Source organism: Pangasianodon hypophthalmus, chromosome 5 (genome assembly GCF_027358585.1).
Source record: "Pangasianodon hypophthalmus isolate fPanHyp1 chromosome 5, fPanHyp1.pri, whole genome shotgun sequence".
NCBI classification, from domain to species: Eukaryota; Metazoa; Chordata; class Actinopteri; order Siluriformes; family Pangasiidae; genus Pangasianodon; species Pangasianodon hypophthalmus.
The window spans coordinates 13,239,026-13,257,945 of record NC_069714.1 but is presented as its reverse complement, the minus strand read 5'-3'; the positions used below and the strand labels follow the sequence as shown (position 1 = coordinate 13,257,945).

At 40.3% G+C, this 18,920-nt stretch overlaps 1 protein-coding gene across 1 annotated transcript in view; it reads right to left on the bottom strand.

The window, feature by feature from the left end:
* pdia5 (protein disulfide isomerase family A, member 5) overlaps nucleotides 1-18,811 on the bottom strand; it is a 49,062-nt gene extending 30,251 nt beyond the window's left edge. The window contains exons 1-7 of the mRNA XM_026912481.3: nucleotides 18,673-18,811; nucleotides 12,036-12,162; nucleotides 10,655-10,742; nucleotides 5,146-5,229; nucleotides 4,939-4,984; nucleotides 3,790-3,882; nucleotides 2,787-2,847 (exon numbers count right to left, since the gene is read on the bottom strand). Coding sequence (XP_026768282.1) covers nucleotides 2,787-2,847; nucleotides 3,790-3,882; nucleotides 4,939-4,984; nucleotides 5,146-5,229; nucleotides 10,655-10,742; nucleotides 12,036-12,162; nucleotides 18,673-18,738 — 565 coding nt within the window. The 5' untranslated portion in view covers nucleotides 18,739-18,811. The remainder of the gene's footprint in view (nucleotides 1-2,786; nucleotides 2,848-3,789; nucleotides 3,883-4,938; nucleotides 4,985-5,145; nucleotides 5,230-10,654; nucleotides 10,743-12,035; nucleotides 12,163-18,672) is intronic.
* Nucleotides 18,812-18,920: the final 109 nt, after the last annotated feature.

Sequence of the window (18,920 nt, the reverse complement as noted above, 5' to 3'; positions counted from 1 at the left end):
TCTGTAGTTTTTGAACTCTGTACTATTCAAGGGCACCAAATGTGATTGATAAAATCTGCTTGGTGACATCTTGAACACCTGTATAAGAAAACAGCACTCACTATCTCTATCTTTTTTATGCCGAGTACATTGTGATGCTGGGCCAGGTAGTTTATTGTTCGTGTATAGTAACAGTAAAACTATTCTACTCATAAAAGTGCATTACCACACCCGAAATGTGTGCAAACCTGCCCCAAGGACAGTAATCCTAGCACAACCAAGGGCAAAGCTCAAACAGAGCCAGACCCAATTGCATACAGATGGAAGCCCAAGTCACTCTCAGTGAATGGCTCATCCAGGGGAGGACAACAGAACTAGATCTCTCCACAAATGATCAAACTTTCCTGACTTTATTTCAGTATAATGCTGCAGATGGACCTCCAGCCACACAGCTCCCAGACACCAGACCAGAGCCCATCAGGCAGTCCTGGCAGTGCACAATGCTGTAGAGAAGGCTGAGAGACATAGCTGAGAGTCTAGCCAACCCTAAATCTAAGTATGATTCGATTCAGTAGGTCTGGGCGAGTGCCTCTGGCCCTGCTGGACTCAAGTAATAAGCACTGATTAAGTGACTGATCGTTGAGGTGCCCTTCACATGCGCCAGGATAGACAATGGAGGAAAATCAAGCATCATACAGTATCCTGGACTACGCCTCCCATACCCAGAAGGAAAGCCACACATCACCTGGGAGCTAGTCTTTCTCTTCTGCCATGCTGGGAATATAAAAACATTCTGTATAGTAAAAGCACCCCATAGTCAGGCTGATGATGGACACGAGTGGGTTTCTTCAGCAATGCCAAGTCCACACCTTGGTTTACAAACACACAGGATGGAGGATCCAATTATACAGTGAAGTGAATGCTTTAGGAAGTGTCAGAGGGTGTAGGTGGCTCTAGCAGACTGCTAGAAGATATCAAAAAGTGTGGGAACAGCAGTCAATCCCAATGTTCAAGAATATGTACAGGAAGACTCTGTGTGCTGAAGAGGGCCCCCAACTGTCACACCTGGCCCTATCAGTTCCAACTAGGTGACTAGATTATGGTGGTAACACAAAATGCCCCATGCAGATCACCTAACCATGGTGGCATGAGAGTGTGCAATTAACTAAGCCGAAACATAATTTCTGCCTGTTTTGCAACAGCTTTCCCACAGGATTTTAAAGCACGTCAAGAACAAGTGGAACAAGTGCCAGAAAGTTCAAAAGTTACACAAGTAGTACAGCACTCTCTACATGATTGTCCCTGGTTGAATGCCCGTGCCACATCATTAAATTCTGACTTCTTCAACATCCAGCAGCAGCCTTACCGCAAGCTAGCACCAAGTTACCGTAGATGTGAGTAAAATGCAGAAGCCTGACATAATCTGTATCCACCAGCCAGTGGTCAAGCCTGTTCAGGATGTTTCTGAATCTGGATGTAAGCTTAAACCTTCTGGGCTTCTGATAGCTCAGCAATTTGAGTTTGACACCTGCCCCATTGCCCCAGACGCATAAGCCCTTAGATCGCTGGTGGTGGTCATAAGACTCTAATCTCTACCTGGGACCTCACAAAAGAACATTGACCCACAGTTGGCTTTTGCGTTCTGTGGGCAAAATATTGTACTTATAAAAGTGCAGTATTTTATGAGTAAAAGGGATTTCCCACTTCCCACTAATTAAGCCTAATCTTCAGCCCCTTCTATTTACAACATACATTTCAAACCTTTGATCAAATCATCTGCAGCCATGGTATCAAATTTACATGCTTTGCTGATGAAATTCAGATATATAATTGATTGCACCCACATCACTCCATGCCACATGGTAACATAAATGTATATCAGATCTAAAGCTCTGGATGAATAGAAACTCAATATAAAAATAATCAAATGGAATCTCAAATAAAACAGACAATTTTGTTGATTGGCCTCCAATTCACTGATATTTAGACTGTCTAATTTTAACACAGATTCCTATCACTAGGTGAAAGAAAATGAAATCTCAAATAAGAGGTGATAGAAATCTTAGATCACTTTCATTTGAACTATAATAAGGATCTGACCAAAGTGCATTTTCACTTATGTACTCATCTGTACTCTATCTCCTTTTCATGTTTCAAAACTTACATAAAAAATTTACTCAACACTCCCTTGACCTCTTAGCACAATTATGTGCTTCTTTTATTTGTGTTTCCCTCTTTTGCTGTGAAGTGTGCTTTAGTTTGAAAAAGCCACTAAATAAAGAATTATTGTTATCCTCAAATCCTGTACTTGCTATTCAACTACATATTCAGTGCATTTTTGCATATTAAATAAACCCTAGAGCTATTTTATCTGAATCAGTACACATAACAAAAGCAAGATAGTGACTCCATTTCAGAAATACAGAGTAATAAACAGGCGCTCCCTAAATTCAATTAAATCTTGTACGTGAAAAAATGATTTCAAAAGTGCAGCATCAACAATGATATTAATAAAGTACATATAATGCAAAAGGATAATATTATTAAATTTAGATTAGATTCATTATTTACAGACTCATCTTTCTTCTAAATATCTTATGTTAATATAAGAACCAAGACATTCAGTTATGTAAACATTTATCTTGACATACTATGCAAATTTTAAAAGCACCAGGCTTTAATCTTTAATGTTTTTACAGTTAGACCAGAGCCATTTGTATCCAAGATTTGACACCCTTTGAAACATAAGCTGTTTGAATTCACCAGTGACTGAGGACAGAATAAGGGTAGATCATCAGGTGACTCACAGGGGGCATAAAACATCATGAGGATGGGTTTCTCTTCTCTTTTCAGCAGCTTCTTAAAGTCCTGTAAGAAAAAGGCACAGAGCCCTGTTAGAGAAATAGCTTGGCGTTTTTTTTCTTCCTTTTTTTCCAGGATGTATTGAGGCCATTACCTCCTACTCTTAACAATACAACTATTGTGCAGGGTCTCATCACTTAATGATCAGAATAATTTAGAGCTTATGAGGCACAGGACTGGAGTAGCCAGACTAATCTTAAGTGGACATTATGCTTTGGACTTTAACAATGCATGGTTATACAATAAAAAGCTCTATGAAGCAGACTTAAAAGATTCCCCATACATGTTGTGACAACAAATGACTAATTTTTACCTGGCCAGGTCTTGCTCTAATCATGATATTAGCGAGCCATACAGTAGTTAGACTAATGTCTTGCATTAGATTGCATGCATGGATTCACCAGCTCTCAGGGAAATGTCATTCATCAGCTTTTTTTTTTAATATTCCTGCTTCATTACCAGATTGCTTCCTGCAGCTGAGCTTTGCTTTTGGCAGTTGACACCCCAAAAGATGTAATATGCCACCGAGCATACACTCCCCTGGAGCAATCAATACGCTCTTCAAATGAGTTGCGAAGCCATCTCATCTCCATGAGTAGGGCTGCTTTCTGATTGAGTGTAGCCCCCTCAGCAGGGAAACTCTGGATTAAAGAGTGTGTTCATATATAGAAAAATTTGACTTTCTTTTCTATTAAGCATTGCTTTCAGAAATTCTGTTGGCAGTTTCCAAATTCTGTGATGGTCTGCTATTTGAGGCTTGTTTTTGTAAGCTGCATATGCTCCTGTCCCTGTATCACAGCCAAGTGTGGTCTCTGGAGACAGCAGAACAGCCTGGTACTTCTTGCAGATTGTCTAACTCATTGCTTTTTGTTCTGCATGCAGTTCCCACACCAGGCAAACACCGAGGATGGAAAGTTGATCTTCGTCCGGCCTAAAAGAGATACTCACTTTCTCTGTCTCGATGTGAACGACGTCTTTAGCTTCAGGGTTCTCCTCCCATAGTGGGGCGCCTGTGGGGTCTTTCAGGAATGCTACCATGGACTGAGAAAGAGAAGGAGAGAATGAAAACAAGGGCGATTATTAGAGAAGCAGTGATGAGTCATCTTTCCCTGTCCAAACACTCATGTCCACTCCCTCCTGAGTGCCACTGACACTGGTGCATAGAGAACCCTTCAAACAATAAGACCCACAAATATAAATATAAAAATCTATACTGTCCATTAACATTTTACAACATCAGATGTCAAGGTCACTTGAAACTACAAGACATAATTTCCGATAACAGACTACAGCAAATTTTTCATGATTATCCATCAGTCGAGAGACGAAGACAAAGTAGGTACCTTTTGGACAATAAGTGCCTATAATGAGCGTAATCACCATTGTGGAAAAGAAGAAGAATATCAGACCCAGCAGCAGATGCTTTTAATGAGAAACCTCAGTTCCTACATATAGGCAGCTCACCATTCTCAGCAATGACTCACACACCAGAGCTCATTCATTTTTAACTGCAGAGCCATTCATTAACACCATGTCAGCTACAGACGAATGCAACGGCTACGTGGGAGAAGAGGTGGGTGAAAGAAATGAACACAAGGCAGCAGGTTGATTCTGGACCAGTCATATAGTTTTACTACACTGTCAAAATAGCACCTATGGTATGAAACCATACTTGTTTGTGCAGTGTGAAATCACATGCACAGGGAGGATCATTGAATACACTGAGCTATAAGAGATCAAATTACAGGCTACAGATGAGAGAGTCTCTTGACTAAAACCCATTAAACCAATTGCCTATTATAAATTCAATAAAATGCACACACATTGTAAATCCAGCACATTCGGAGATGTAATAAGTTCACTTTAGTAAAGAAAATAACATGCAGAAACACAGCTGTGAAACAAAAATTTGTGTAACCCTGCTGTTTACATAGTCATCTACTTGAAGTACAAAGCTAACAGTTGCCAAAGTCCTGGTTTCCAATGTGATTCAAAAAATAAAATGTTGCATCTACAGTGATATTAAAACTAATTTAAATTAATTGTCACAACTGTTTATCAAACAGAACATCAGACCACAATTTCCACAGCAATTACCTTAAGTGTGGCTGGTCTGTTGTATTCTGTATGAAAGGTCCCATCTCTGTTTAAAAAAATAAACAAACAAACAAAAAAATCAAAGCAGGAGAGTTAATGACAGTGCCTGTTGTAAGCTCATTAGCTGCTACTTTTGTTATTAATATTTCTAATAATACATTAAGCTTGCTCAGTAAAAAGCTTTCTAAATGCAGAGAGCGCTCTTACTTGTAATGGAGGATTTCAAATCCAGCTGTCTTTGAACTTGGATCCACTTTCACCTTCTTACAGAGTTTGCGACCCTCAGAATCCCTGGAGGGGAAGGAAGATAGATGAACAGACTGGTAAATTAATCTCTCACGATGGTATAACAGAGATCCACAGTGCAGCCAAAAACGAGAAACACATCCAAACAGACGAACACAAGCAACCCAGTACTCTTAAAAGTGTTTTTCAAATGGACATTAAAAAAAGTACTGGCCCAGATGGAAAACAAAGGAAGTTGGGCTTCTATTGTTAGTTAATTTTCCACCAAGTTGGAGCAGATCACTGGAGCAGCCATAATGAAGACAATCAAAACAAATGCATCACAATTTTGGCATGCACCAACATCCAAAATGGAAGAAGTGCTTGAATTAATTCTGCTACTTTGCCTATGGAGCTATTTGGTTAACCAATCTGTATTGTTACTTAGGATCAATTTAGTGCCCCGGTTTTGTAATTGTTTGACAGCTGCACAATTTTCAAACACCAAAAATGAAATATCCTTTTAAAAGAGCGGTGCTATGTTTGTCCATGCAGTGCTGCACGTTGCCTGATGTCATATGAGTAACCAATCAGCAACAAACAGTGATATAGGCCCAAACCCTAAAGACAGTTAGGTCCTGTTGATGCCCATGTGCCAAAACCCACACATTTGGTACAGAAGCGAATGCCATGGGAAAAATGCAAAAAAAATTCTGTATTCCAGTGTCAAAGATTCTGGGAATTTGTGCAGTGGGAAAAAAGTTACTATGTGGACCAAACAAAGCAATGTTAAGCAGTTAGAACATATACTTGACAAAGATTATAATCTCATTACTGCCTTCTTAGAAACATGTTCTACAGCACATGCATACTGCAGCTAAGCAGAAAAAATGACTTAGAAAAAACAAAAAAAGAATTAGAAAAAACATTTAAATGCCATAGCAGTAATACATGATGACAAGAGTAACAAGTTAATGAAAGACATTCTCATGAAATTTGGCAAACTAGCTTCCCATACGTACCATAGCCCATCAGTTAACTTTTTCAAAGCAGCTTTAAGTTGACTGTGGAAATTCATATGTTCACAGGAAATTCACTGTGAATATTGGGGCCTTGCATCAGAGGTATGAATTTACTTTGAATTTAAGTTGCTTGTCTACTTTAGACCATTTCTGACAGTCAGTGTGAAGACCCGTTATAAACCAAACCATGGAAAATGTAATGAATCCATCCGGACACAAAAATGTATGTGTTCGCAGTCAGTACTACGTAACAACTGAATCTTCTCAACTCTGCACAAATGTTCCCTAGATGATTCACCTGACAATGACGGCCCACGGTTACCTAGCACCTAGCACAGCAAGAATGTGCAATTACCCTTTGCCTTCGAATGCACACAATGCTCCAGTACTACCACTGCCCCTTGTGTGTTAGTGATAATGAGCACAGAAACATATAACAGAGGAACAACTGGTGCACTCCAAGAAAGCTAAAAGCCCCCAGAAAGAAGAAAGAAGACTCCGAGAAAGCTAAAGCCTAATTCTAATGGAATTTCAAAGAGACAGAATTCAATTTAAAATCCTGACATCCAACACTCTCCCCCTGCCAATGTCCTCCTCTTCAAAGAGGGACCGCGACAGGCTTATTAGCTTTACGCATGTTCCTCATCACACTTTTGTCTGAGGAAGGACATTAAAAGTGGAAGTGTGGGAAGAAGAAAAGCAGAAGTGCGAGCTGTCAGGTGGGAAATTCAATTAGACGTGCTGCGTAGTGAAGGTCCTGACTCACTAGCACAGATGGCGACTCTGGGTATTTACTGGCAGACGTGCCACACACAGCACTGTGGGACCAGAGGTGCGGCCAGTATTTCAGAAGTTGGGCTGAAGTTTTGCTAGCTGTAAGCAGTATAAGCAGGAGCTTAGGCTCTCAGCCACCAAAGGGTAAGAATGCAGAGATTGCATAAGAATGCAGAGATTGCATAAGAATGCAGGATTATTTATTTATTTATTTGTGATTTTTTTCCCAATTCATTTTCTTGGCCAATTCTCATTCACCATCCAGCTCTCCCCTATTATACAACAACTACTAACCGATCAGCATGAAGGTCAACACATGCTTCCTTCAAGCGATGTGAAGTCAGCCAAATGCGTCTCTCCATGCTGCATCACAAGGCAGCGTGACACACTTGGAGGAATGCGCTATCCGCCCTCTTCTGCAAAATGAGCTGACAGACACCCACGACTGGTTAGTGTCGCTGTGATTGACAAGGTAGGGAGAGTTTGCCATTCATTTTGGCCAATTTTGCTCCCTTGGACTCCTGGCCACAGATGGCTGTGACCTCACCGGGATTCGAACTCGTGATCTCTGGATAGTATGGAGAAGGCTTTTCTGTTGCACCACTTAGGGGCACAGGATTTACATCTTGAGAGGTCGCTTAGGTTCAGAGACAACCCTGGCTAAGGGTCAAGGGTTGAGTCAACTGTTCACTGTATTTTGTGAATTCAGTGAGTCCAGTTAATTTGCTTTATATGACTGGCCTGAACCTGATTGGGACAACTGAAATGAACAGTTTTATAACCTCTTTTTAGAAAACTGAAATGGAAAATAAGTAATTGGAAAGTAAAGCACTGCATTAGTAAATTATTCATTATTGTGGACCTGAATTTAGCATAAACTAATTAGGATATATCAACTGGCCTATTGTGCTTTCTGCATGAATCACTGAATGTGTCATTTGAGATGTATTGCTCACCTGTACAGAATGTACTCTAAATAAAACAATGTAGCCAGAGGGGGAGCAGCAGGACTCCAATCTACATCAGTCATGGCTCACAACAATAGTTAAAAGTAAAGGAAAAGGAAATGACTAATCATTCTATGTCTCTCTGGTTTCCCCATGACTTGGCAATGAAGTTAGATACTTTCGGTACTGACTCAAACCATTAGACTTATAAAGTATCAAAGCCATTAAAAGCTTGAAACAAATTAAATGTATTTTGTATCAGATAATGCATTTTACTGCAATTCAAACATTTTATCAGAAATTGTATTTTTATCCTTGAACATCTCAAGTTCTGTCTTTCTGGAATTTAACAGGTCTCTCACAGTGAACTGGCCATCTCTTGGGTCTTCGTCATCTGACAAAACGTGCACTTCTCCTGGCAATGTCATCAATTTCTGAAAGAGACTTTCTCACACTGAAGGCTGAGAGAAATGTTATTTTTGCCAAAGCTCAGTTTTATCTTGCTGTTTGCCCACAACTGAAGGCTGAGTAATGTGTCTAACTCCTAATTCACAGTCAAAATACCGGGCTACCACCTGGACATGAGGAGTGATAAAGCATGCCGTTTTCCACCAGCACTCACTCTGGTGCACTTAGAGTAGGTCAAGGAGCAAAGAGCACAAATCCTTCAAGAACTAATCAGAAGTCTGTGCAATTAGTACAACTATTCTTCTTGATGAGAAGTACTTTGAGCTAGCCACTTAAAAGCCAGTAAGATAAGCCTGTCTTAAGTACTGTTCTCACTTGAATGTTTCGCTTCTCCTCAACTTGCACTGCTCTGAATGATGACTGGGAAAATGAATACTTGGTGATGAAATTGGCCTCTTTCTTCTTAAGTGCTAAAAAAAAAAAAAAAAAAAGACATTTTGACAACAAACTTGCTCCATGTATTAGGTACAAACTGGCAAAAAGGTGAATAATCAATAGTAGTAGTTGTGGTAGGATTTCGGTAAATCCTTAAAGGTATGAGAAGAAGAATTTCACAATGTTTTTCCTCAGCATTTCGTCTTCACAGCAAAGGCAGACAGAGAGAGCTAAGGGCTGACAGAGTCACAAGTTGAGGGAGGAAAAGGAAAAAAAGAAGCTCAAATAGAAGGAAAAGAGATAAAGAAGAATGAAATAGATAGGTATGCTCTTCTGGGTTGGCAGATGCCAAGAGAGTTGCACACTGCACAGGGGCCATGTCACTGGCATGAAAAGGCTTCACTGAATTTCTTGCCTTATCTGACAGATCTGCGGCAAGAACTGGTGGGAGCTTAGAACGAAAAGAAGAGTGTAAGAAGATGTGTTCCCAAGTGTGATATAATTGAAGTCCTCCCTCAACAAGCTGGGGAAAGATGAAGGTTTCATTTTTCTCCCACTTTTCTAATTTGAAGGCCTCACCCACAACAGTTACATGCATTAAGGCATAAATTGTACAACATGTGTGCATTTTATACGGCAGGACAAATCAATCCTTCACTTGAACTAACTGGAATGCGTGTCTACAAAATTTATTCCTTAAACTAGGTCAGTATTCTCTAGGTTCATATATTTATTCCTGTAATGACCTTGACCAGGGATTCAGATTGGACCATTGCCCACAACATTTCTGAGATGCCAGGTTATGGGCGGGAGCCCAATAAGCCAGTACCTGTCAATGGCCTGGTTTATATTATTCATTTTCATTTACTGATGCTTTTATCCAACTTACAGTTGAGACAGGATGTAGATAAGCAGGTGGGGTAAGGGTCTTTCGCAAGGACCCAACAGTGGGCAGGACGGAAGTGCTGGCATTTCAGATCAGTAGAGCAATGCCCCTAACCACTGAGCCAACACTACACTTTGTTTTTAATAATATTAGCCTTATTCAACTAAAATTTGAGGAGGTCACATTAAATATGATTGAATAGCAACAACAGTTACCCTTTAATGTTTAACCATTGATGACTAGTTCATCAATTTGTATGACTGCCAATCATTGCTTGTGTTTTGTTTCATAGCTTCATGTTAGCACTCTTAGAGCTCTAGCTTCATGTTAGCAGTCTAGAGCCACAGACTCTGAACAGATGAGACACATGTTTTAAATTTGATGTGGGGGAATGACATGACTTCTTTGTCCATTTATTTTTAAAATTCTGTTTTTGCCATCAACATTTTTAACAAGCCATGTCATCACTTCATTAATTTGACCAGAGACGGTAAATGTTTGAAAGCCTGTCAAATCTCTCTCCTTTGCATGCGTGAAAAAATGCATGTGTTTGGCCAGAACAGAGGATCTGCTACAGATGTGACAATGGTTCATGTTTACAAAACTGAAACAGCTGAACTACAGACAGTTTTTATATATATATAGCTTGATTAGTTCTGCTACAGTGTTTTTTGAGATCTCAGTCTGATCCGATGAAATACCAGTGAAATGTTGGGTACACATACAGACCGTGGTGCATCAGTTGATGAGCCTAGGTCTATACTATCATAGTCACGATACACCACATTTCAAGAATCATTCATTTGCAAATCCAGATAATTCCAAAGGGTTTACAAAGCATCTCTCCTTTCCTGTCATTGATACTTCTGATAGATTTGCCATTGCACTGGTGTTCCAATGCTCATTACAGCTCATTCCACTCTCCGATAATTATGTGGGTCATATCTGTCAGGTGTTATATATTTAGCAAACTGCTAATCCACTGATACGAAAGATGTGAAATGTTCAATGAGACCTACCCACAGTTCACCCAGGCGATGGTCCCTTGGCCTTTCACTGCTTGGGCTACATCAGACAGCAGCTTCAGATGAACATCTCCAGATGTAGCTGAGGTACAAGGGAAATATTGGAGCAGGGCATTTTGTACAGAAACATTTCACGTGACACACTGAAATTTAGGTACCAACATTTTAAATATTGGTTTAGTTTGTACTTTTTTCTCTTTCTTCCTCCATTAACTTATGATTCTGTATAATGCAAAGCCAGTAAATGTATTTTAGCATATATTTACTCAGCATTTAGCAGACACCCTTATCCAGAACAACTTACAGAAGTGTTTTGTAGTCTCCATTTATTTAAAAAAAAAAAAAAACATTTTGATGCTAGCAAAACAGGCCAAGGTCTGAGAATCTGAGAATACTATCAAGCTAAAAGACATGTATCAGTAGAACAACAAGTTAGTACAGCAATGAAAGTGAGAGGACAAGGTGAAGCATGGTGAAGAATTCCATCCTAAAATGCTGAGTTCATTTAGAACTTCACTTTGCATTTTAAAAAGCTTCAATACAGCTGGAAATATAAAAAGAGCTCATTTATATATCAGTAAATATTACATGGCCAAAATGCACATTACTGATAGCTGGTGTGTGCCAATACTGAATGAGCAAGCCTTTAAATCAACAACAGCTGATGAAACTGTTTTCTGTTATCTATAAAAGTTTAAAGAAATAACTTTATGCTTCTACTAAGTGAAAATACGTATTGTGTTCCATCAATAAAACATTCTGTATATTGCTAAAACATGGCTCTCTTGTGAGGAGTAGCTCTGCCATGGCGAAGCTGAGAGAAAACATCTGACAGAGGGAACTGAACGTGGGGGGAAATGTGCATTCAGAGAGCAAACCAAGGCTTCGGAGGATGAGCAGCCATCAATCAAATGCTCTGTTCGATACTCCAGAGTCTTACTCAATGACCTCACATAGCAGAAATGGGCCATGAATTATGAAACCAATATATCTGGAGCAGCTAGGTCTAGGGAGGCCCTTCTCCTGCATGTGGAGTGAGGCGGTTTATGGACCAGGAAACCACACATCATCACGCATGGCACTGTGCATCCCTCCACCAATGAGTACAAATTAGAGAGTGCATTGCAAAGAGTGGTGCTAATGCTTGCACTGGAGTATGTTATGGTATTGACTGCAGTTTTTTTTGAAGATTTGCATTATCATAGCTCCTAAGTACAATACATGGGACAAACAAATTTCAGCGACTAACAAATGAACTATCAAGGTATTTGGCACTAGTGGAGGAATGTAAAAATGCAAATCCTTGATGTGTAAATGTGTTTAAATACTGCCATGCTGACAGTATTGTATTCAATAACGTAGGCTCGGCACTCACCTGACTTAGTGTAAAGAACAAGGACATTGGTTCTGGTCCTGAGCAGCTTTTTGAATTCCTTATGGTCACTGACTCTCTCTATTAACGGCGACACTTTCACTGCCTGCAGTGTGGACACAACCACAACCTGAGAGAGACAGAGCAACAGAGATTGAAAATCATTGTCATTTTTCACTGTCACAGCAAAATCTCACAGGCACTTCGGGACATCATCTCCAGCTGCGTGTCTGCCAGTGTAATTGTGGTACTGGGTTCGAATCACAACAGTGTCAAACTGTGTGTGACAATGTTAGCCAGAAAGACAACAACAGTTACGATACAACACATTTTCACAAATAGCTCATTGAGCTGTAGTAATAATATTCAGCTGCTGTGTTGATCTATATCAAAAGACACCATGCTCATTTCCAAAACCTTTACAATTGGGAAGCAGTAAAATATCTTGAGTTGCTAACTGCTTCCCAATAGTAAAGGTTTTGGAAATGAGCATGGTGTCTTTTGATATAGATCATAGATTTGACGGTGTTATGAATTTTCTATAACAGCAGCTCTGATGAGAGTTCCAGCTAGAAATCAAATCAAAAGTTTATACTAATCTGCTTGTTCTATAACCTTATCTTACACAGGAAGTTGTACAACAGATGCTCCACATAAATAAGTGCATAATCATTAATATGGGTAAACTTTCTGTGATAAGACTTATTTTAGCATTTTTTGAAAGGAGTCTCCAATGTCAGTGTTCTGTAACAGTCAGAGATAAAGCTTTAACTTTGTTGCTGACAAAGTCCTCAGGACAGAAGTCTTTGCACTTTGCAGTTTCTCGGTAACATGACAAGCTGCATTTTCTTTGTCTTACTAACCTCAAGAGAGAGAGAAAAAAAAGGCGAGACTGGTGAGTAAATGACTGTCTGACTGTTTCAGGCACCATGAAGCTCACGCAGATCACGTCAGACTGACTAGGCATCAGTACATACATCATCTATGATAGAGGAGGTAGATGAGGTGCAGGAGACATAATGAAGCACACTGAAACTTGGTTACCATAAATTAGCATCCTGGTTCATTCTGCTCCTTTACTATCTCTCTATCATTCTACATCAGCTTATGATTTTTGTACTAGTTTGTATGAGGACAAAGACAAATTTTGCCATTAGACAGAAGCAGGCAACGTCCCACTGACACAGTTTGAGCCTCTAACACATGCTCAACAGCAACCATTAAACCCTGCTTAATGAAGGACACAGTTCTCTAGGACAACCGTTGACTTCTGACAGCTGTTCAGATTAACTGCCTGAAAAAACTGGATTAGAGTAAAGTGTGAAGGGAGGCACCAGGACTGATTTTCTTTTCTACAATATAAATTCACAAACGTATTTCATGCCGCGAACACTTGACGTACTGACTGAACACAGGACACATAGTGGTGAGTAGTGGTGTGATGTTTCACATAATTAAAAAGTATACAGAGTCAGCTCAGCTGCACTAATGGTGTCAGGATCAGCTATCAGCTGATATTCAGTGCTCTGTATCAAGAAATGGGAAAAAGGACCCGGTGCATCCCTAGTGCGTACTAATTATTTCTGCTCTCAATATAAAAATTAAAAAAAAAAAAAAAAAAAGATTCATTTGATATGGACACAACAACTATTTTATCCCTCTCTATGCAATTCTTCCCCATAAGTCATAAGTGACATAAGTATACTAAGCATTAAAGAGTAATTTGCTAATGAAAATACAGCAGGAAAATATGCACAAATAATGCATTCAGTTTCCATTAATAGAAACCATTAAGGCATGTGTGAAATCAGTACACTATGTTCCACTAATGGCTACAGAAGTTTAATCACGACAGCTGGGGACTCACAAATGTTAATGCCAGGGAAATCCAGCAGGGATATTTAAGCATGTTATTATCAGGGACAACCAAGCATGTCACCTGTGAGCTACAGAGGACCAATGAATCATGGTGGTGATGCTGTAACAGACGCAGACTCACTGATGAGCTTAGTCCTGCCTGGTGACAGATTGAGACAAGCTCCATCTTCTCACTCATTAAAAAGCATGCACATCCTCACAGCTCCATGGAGAGAAGGGCCGGGGGCAAATCACCTCCAAATTGGCTGCATTCAACAAACCATTCTCAGATGAGCTCGCTATAGAGTCATTACATTTAAAAAGAAATGTCATTAGCAAATTTTGCCACACACAGAGGCCTGCAGGACCTCCTGCGAGGGTTGTTTTACATAAATTACAGACTACTTCCTGAATCTTAAATTCATACAGATTCATAGGCTCTACAGATGTGCCGACATTGCTAACAAGTAAACCCTAGTAGGCAGAGAGAAAAAAATTAATTATACCACAAAAAAGCCCTAGCGTATATAGGAGGACCAGGTGGCTCCATGCTTACAATATAAATGTGAAAATAAATTAACTGAACTGATATTTAACTGATATTATCTGCAGAAATGTTTGAATTCATAAGCAACCCGAGTTGCTGAGTGTACAAGCATGTAAAATGAATGTAAGTGCATGTCCAGTATGCAGTCCGGTCCATGTCTGCTAAATGATAATAACTGTCTATAGCTCTAGTGAACGATGTGTACTGTGGATTAACTTACTCTGTGTTGATCTGAACATCAGTATATAGACTATGATCCAAAAAAAAATTGTCTGTACACTTTTATTACTAACATGAAAAGAAAACATCAAAGAAACCAAACAATTTGTCAGAACATGAAATACTAAATAATTCAATTGAAAATGACAAAATGTGCTGTAGACTGTATACTGAAATTAAAAATATTAAACAATGGCAACACACAGCACCCAGTCTATGCTTTTATTATGGATAACACAAAAGCAAAATACTATACTATATATACACTATACTAAATAAAAAACTATATAGATTTATATATGCATTTATATATGTACACACTATACTAAATAAAAAGCACATTCCACCTTTTTCCATACAGTTGATCGATTTCAGTTTGTCCCACTCAGATCCACAGATCCAGCCAGAATTTGTAGCACAATGTGATACCACTGAGTTGTACACATCATCAGTATGTTAGTTCTGATAAATCTGAATCCTCACTGGCAATTGCAAAGGCTATTACAGGCAGTCCTGAGGGCATGTGATTTTGGGGAGAAAGTACAGGTAATGATACCTAGCTAGCTTTTTTTTCCCGTTTTTTTTTCCAAAAAGGCAAAGCAAAAATAGCAGTAATAAAAAGCAGCTCTTCCTTTTTGCCCCCAATCGAAGAGACTACAGTCCCACCCACTTGTTTTCTACAGGCTCACAGGAGCGTGTCACTTATCTAGTCCCTAGATAAAGTTGTTGCAAAGTAAAAGTAACAGCTACCACAAATAAATGCATCCAGTGTCCTTTCCCCTTCAGTGACTTGGCTTTTCCACCAGGCGAATTTTGTGTTTGGTCTGACTGCTGCTTTGGCTGAAAAAGCAGAAGTGTTTAGTTTTCAGCTGTCTGCTGTAGCAAAAGGTCAAAAATCCTAATTACTATGGCTAAAATATAGATGTTGACTCACAGTGGTCATAGTATGAGTGCTTGTCAGAGCTACAGTCCTGCCCCAGGCAGACAATATTGATTAAATGATGGGGCGACAATTCAACAATCAGCAGGCTGCAGTCATAGAGGAGATGTCAGCATGGGGTAATTAGAGCAATGGCAAGGCTCTGCAGCAGGTGAATCATACCGCCTCTTCACATGACCTCAACAATGCCCTCAACAAGAAAGCCTGGAGCCATGCCTCAGAATTGGTTCCAAGCGAGACCTGAGTGTTTCCAATCTGAAGTGCAGAGGTTAGCATTTGTAAGCAATAATAAAATGAATGATTCTCCAGTGAAACTATATTTCAAATCAATAGTTTACAAGCAGTCATTTGCTGCTTGTAAGAAGGAAAACTCATGCAAGATGTATAACAACCACCTCAGATCCCAAAGACCATTCAAAAAATAAAGACACTCTGAAACAGTATAAGAATGTCAAGTCATCAAATTTCTGAACAGCATCTCTTCTTCAAAAGCTAACAGGGAAGGCTGACAGGGAAGGAAAATGGCAGGCCCATTACCGTCTGGCGGTCGTCATGTCTCATACCAGCCACAAAAGCAACCCATTTGCTTTTCACTAAGCAGCCTTGTTCAATGTGGGCATTATCCTAATGATGCTGCTGCTGCTTTCACAAGGCTGTCAGTATTATAACAATCCACAAAGCAGTACAAAAGCAGAGTTCTGATCACATCCTGTCGATCGATGCGAAGTGAAACAAACAGACTGAATGTGCTGTGTGCTGTGCAGCACTGATCAGTCACTTGTTTGGAGAAAGTATGGATTATACAGAAAGAAACCTGAAAATACAGCAGGGGTGGATTTTCTGTCTTTCTGGCCTGTTACTTATTGCTTCAGTAGCTAGCATTCTGTTATTGCAATTCCTGGTGGATCTGGCTATGTTTACATTGTTTATGAAGGATTTGCCTCCCTTGAACCCCAATAGGGAGCTTCACTGATTATTAACAAAAAAGCAAACATAGCCTTCACAGACAAACAGGATACAAAATGCAGGAGGGAAAAAAACAAGCTGCAAAATCAAATACAGGAATGACTATGTGAGACAAAGAGTGCGGCGAGAAAGCCTTAGTTCACTAACGTTATCCTTGTACAGACTACGAGAGGAAAAACACACCTATCCCTTGAGTTAATGTTTAAGTAGAAAGCCTAGAAATGGCTTCCAGTCAACTGTTATCCTATATCTAGACTCATGGAGTTCTTTGTACGTTGTTTAACAAATCCAAGATAGCATGACGCATGCCAGATTTACTAATCATGATGATTACAAACGGGCTAATCTGGTTCTCTGAATGCACCTGAGAATTTTTTTTGAATAAACTGCACACTCCTGTTTTTCTCAGAAAGGTCAGACTCGAAAGAAAGATCATGTCGATTATGATGAATAAGCCTGCTTCTCTGAGGTTTGAGCTTACCAACTTGCTGTCTTGCTAACAAGTCTGATAACAATCCAATCCATAATCCAATCCACGCACGAAGAACGCGGCACAGATCACTGGTCAGGATCAATTTGAAACTTGATATTTCAGTTAAGGCACTTGATCATACAGTATGTCTAATCATAACAAATTACACTACTTTCTGTGGTGGAAAATACCTACACGATTAAAAGGTAAAAGGAAGAAAAAAAAAACTATGTCATAACACTTCTGCTTAATCAGCTATGGACGCTGTGAGCCCTGCTGCCCCCTGTACCTCCAGCATGACAAAGCTGTTTACTGGAGGGCAACAAATTTTCAGCATCAAGGGAAGTGCTGATTCAGCACAAACCAACTGACTTTTTTGTCAAACAACCCCTCTTTTCCTTCTGATTAATGAGCCAAAAAACTTGGTCAGGGAGGGGCTTTGGCTCTGCCTCCAATAACACACTGCAACCTGGGAATAAATCATAGGTACCTTTAGAGGATGAGCCAGGCTTTATGAAAAAGAAAAAAAAAAACTGTGCTGAGTGAAAGGACAGTGATCAGTGGCAGTGGTCCTTCTGTTTACGTGAGTAATGGAGCTGAAAGCAAGAGGGGCTTGCAGATACTACCTACAGTGGTGGTGGTGGTAGTAGTGGTGGTGGTGGTGGTGGTGCTGAGGGTTCAAGTGAGATTAAGAGATATGGATATTGCTTTGACTTGCAGGAGCACTAAAGGTAAATCCAGGGGCACTAGAGTACACAACCCAGCTCCTGCCTGCTTGAGCACACTACTACTTTCCCTCTGCTCCAAGGTAGCACCTTTGTTTGCAATGGCTGCTACAAAACAGGATGTGAGAAAGGAAATAGCCTGGGGAAAAGGGGCGGACTGACGTGGCAAGGCAGTTATAACAGTGAAGGCTTAGAATCTTTTAATTTCTCTACAGCTGCACAAGTTTTATTATAAGTCATACTAATTTGGCATACTGTTCAGTATGATAGTATTCACTCTGAAAGGTCATAGTGTGTGGATTTGTGCTTTACTCCGGCACAGTCCTGTTGACTTTACCCAAAGTAACGTAAAGAGTACAAAGAACCGTAAAGCAACGAAATGCGTCCTAAAAAGTCGTGATAAATTAGAGGATCAGTGTCACGTGACCGCGTCTCTGTAGCCAATACTGTGACAGTCCGTGTGAGTGGCCTTGCGAAGAGTGAGAGCTAAATCAACAGGCTACTCTTCCGTTACTGCCACACGCAGAGCACGAAGGAAAAACGCGGCCACACTGTAAATCGCAGCATTTGATCGGCGGTTGCAGCGCTGTAGCCGCGATTAACTCCCCATTTTCACCAGTGCACCGCTCTCAGTGGCTATCTGCTATCTGCTATCTGCCACCGCAAGCAATAAACACACCACCAGATCTGTCACTACACACCAGTCTGGCAGTGACTGTGTGAAAGATCCAGCGGTCAGATTGATGGTAGGTCTCAAGTTCAGCCTCCAGTGCTCTCTCCACCTTTCAACTTCGAGCTGCAGCCTGAGCCACCAATCCGAAACCTTTCCCACGAGCAAAATGGAACATGACCCGACATGCCACACGATTCTCCCAGAAACATCCAAACACGACAGACAGCATTGTGTTACTCACCACACATAAGAATATATACATCTCAAGCTCTCCCCTGCGTCTCCCGTATCGGGTCCAAGAAGCCATGATGCCGCTGCCACGTCTGGCTGCGCATGCGCATTTCGCGTTCCTCAAAGTCCTCAGGAGCGCGCACAGGATGCGCGGAAATGTAGTTTCTCAGTGACTACAGTTTAACAGACCGTTATTTCGAGGACAGGGTTATCTGACAGCTCTGACCTTGTGGGGACATTTGGCTGAACCACATTTTT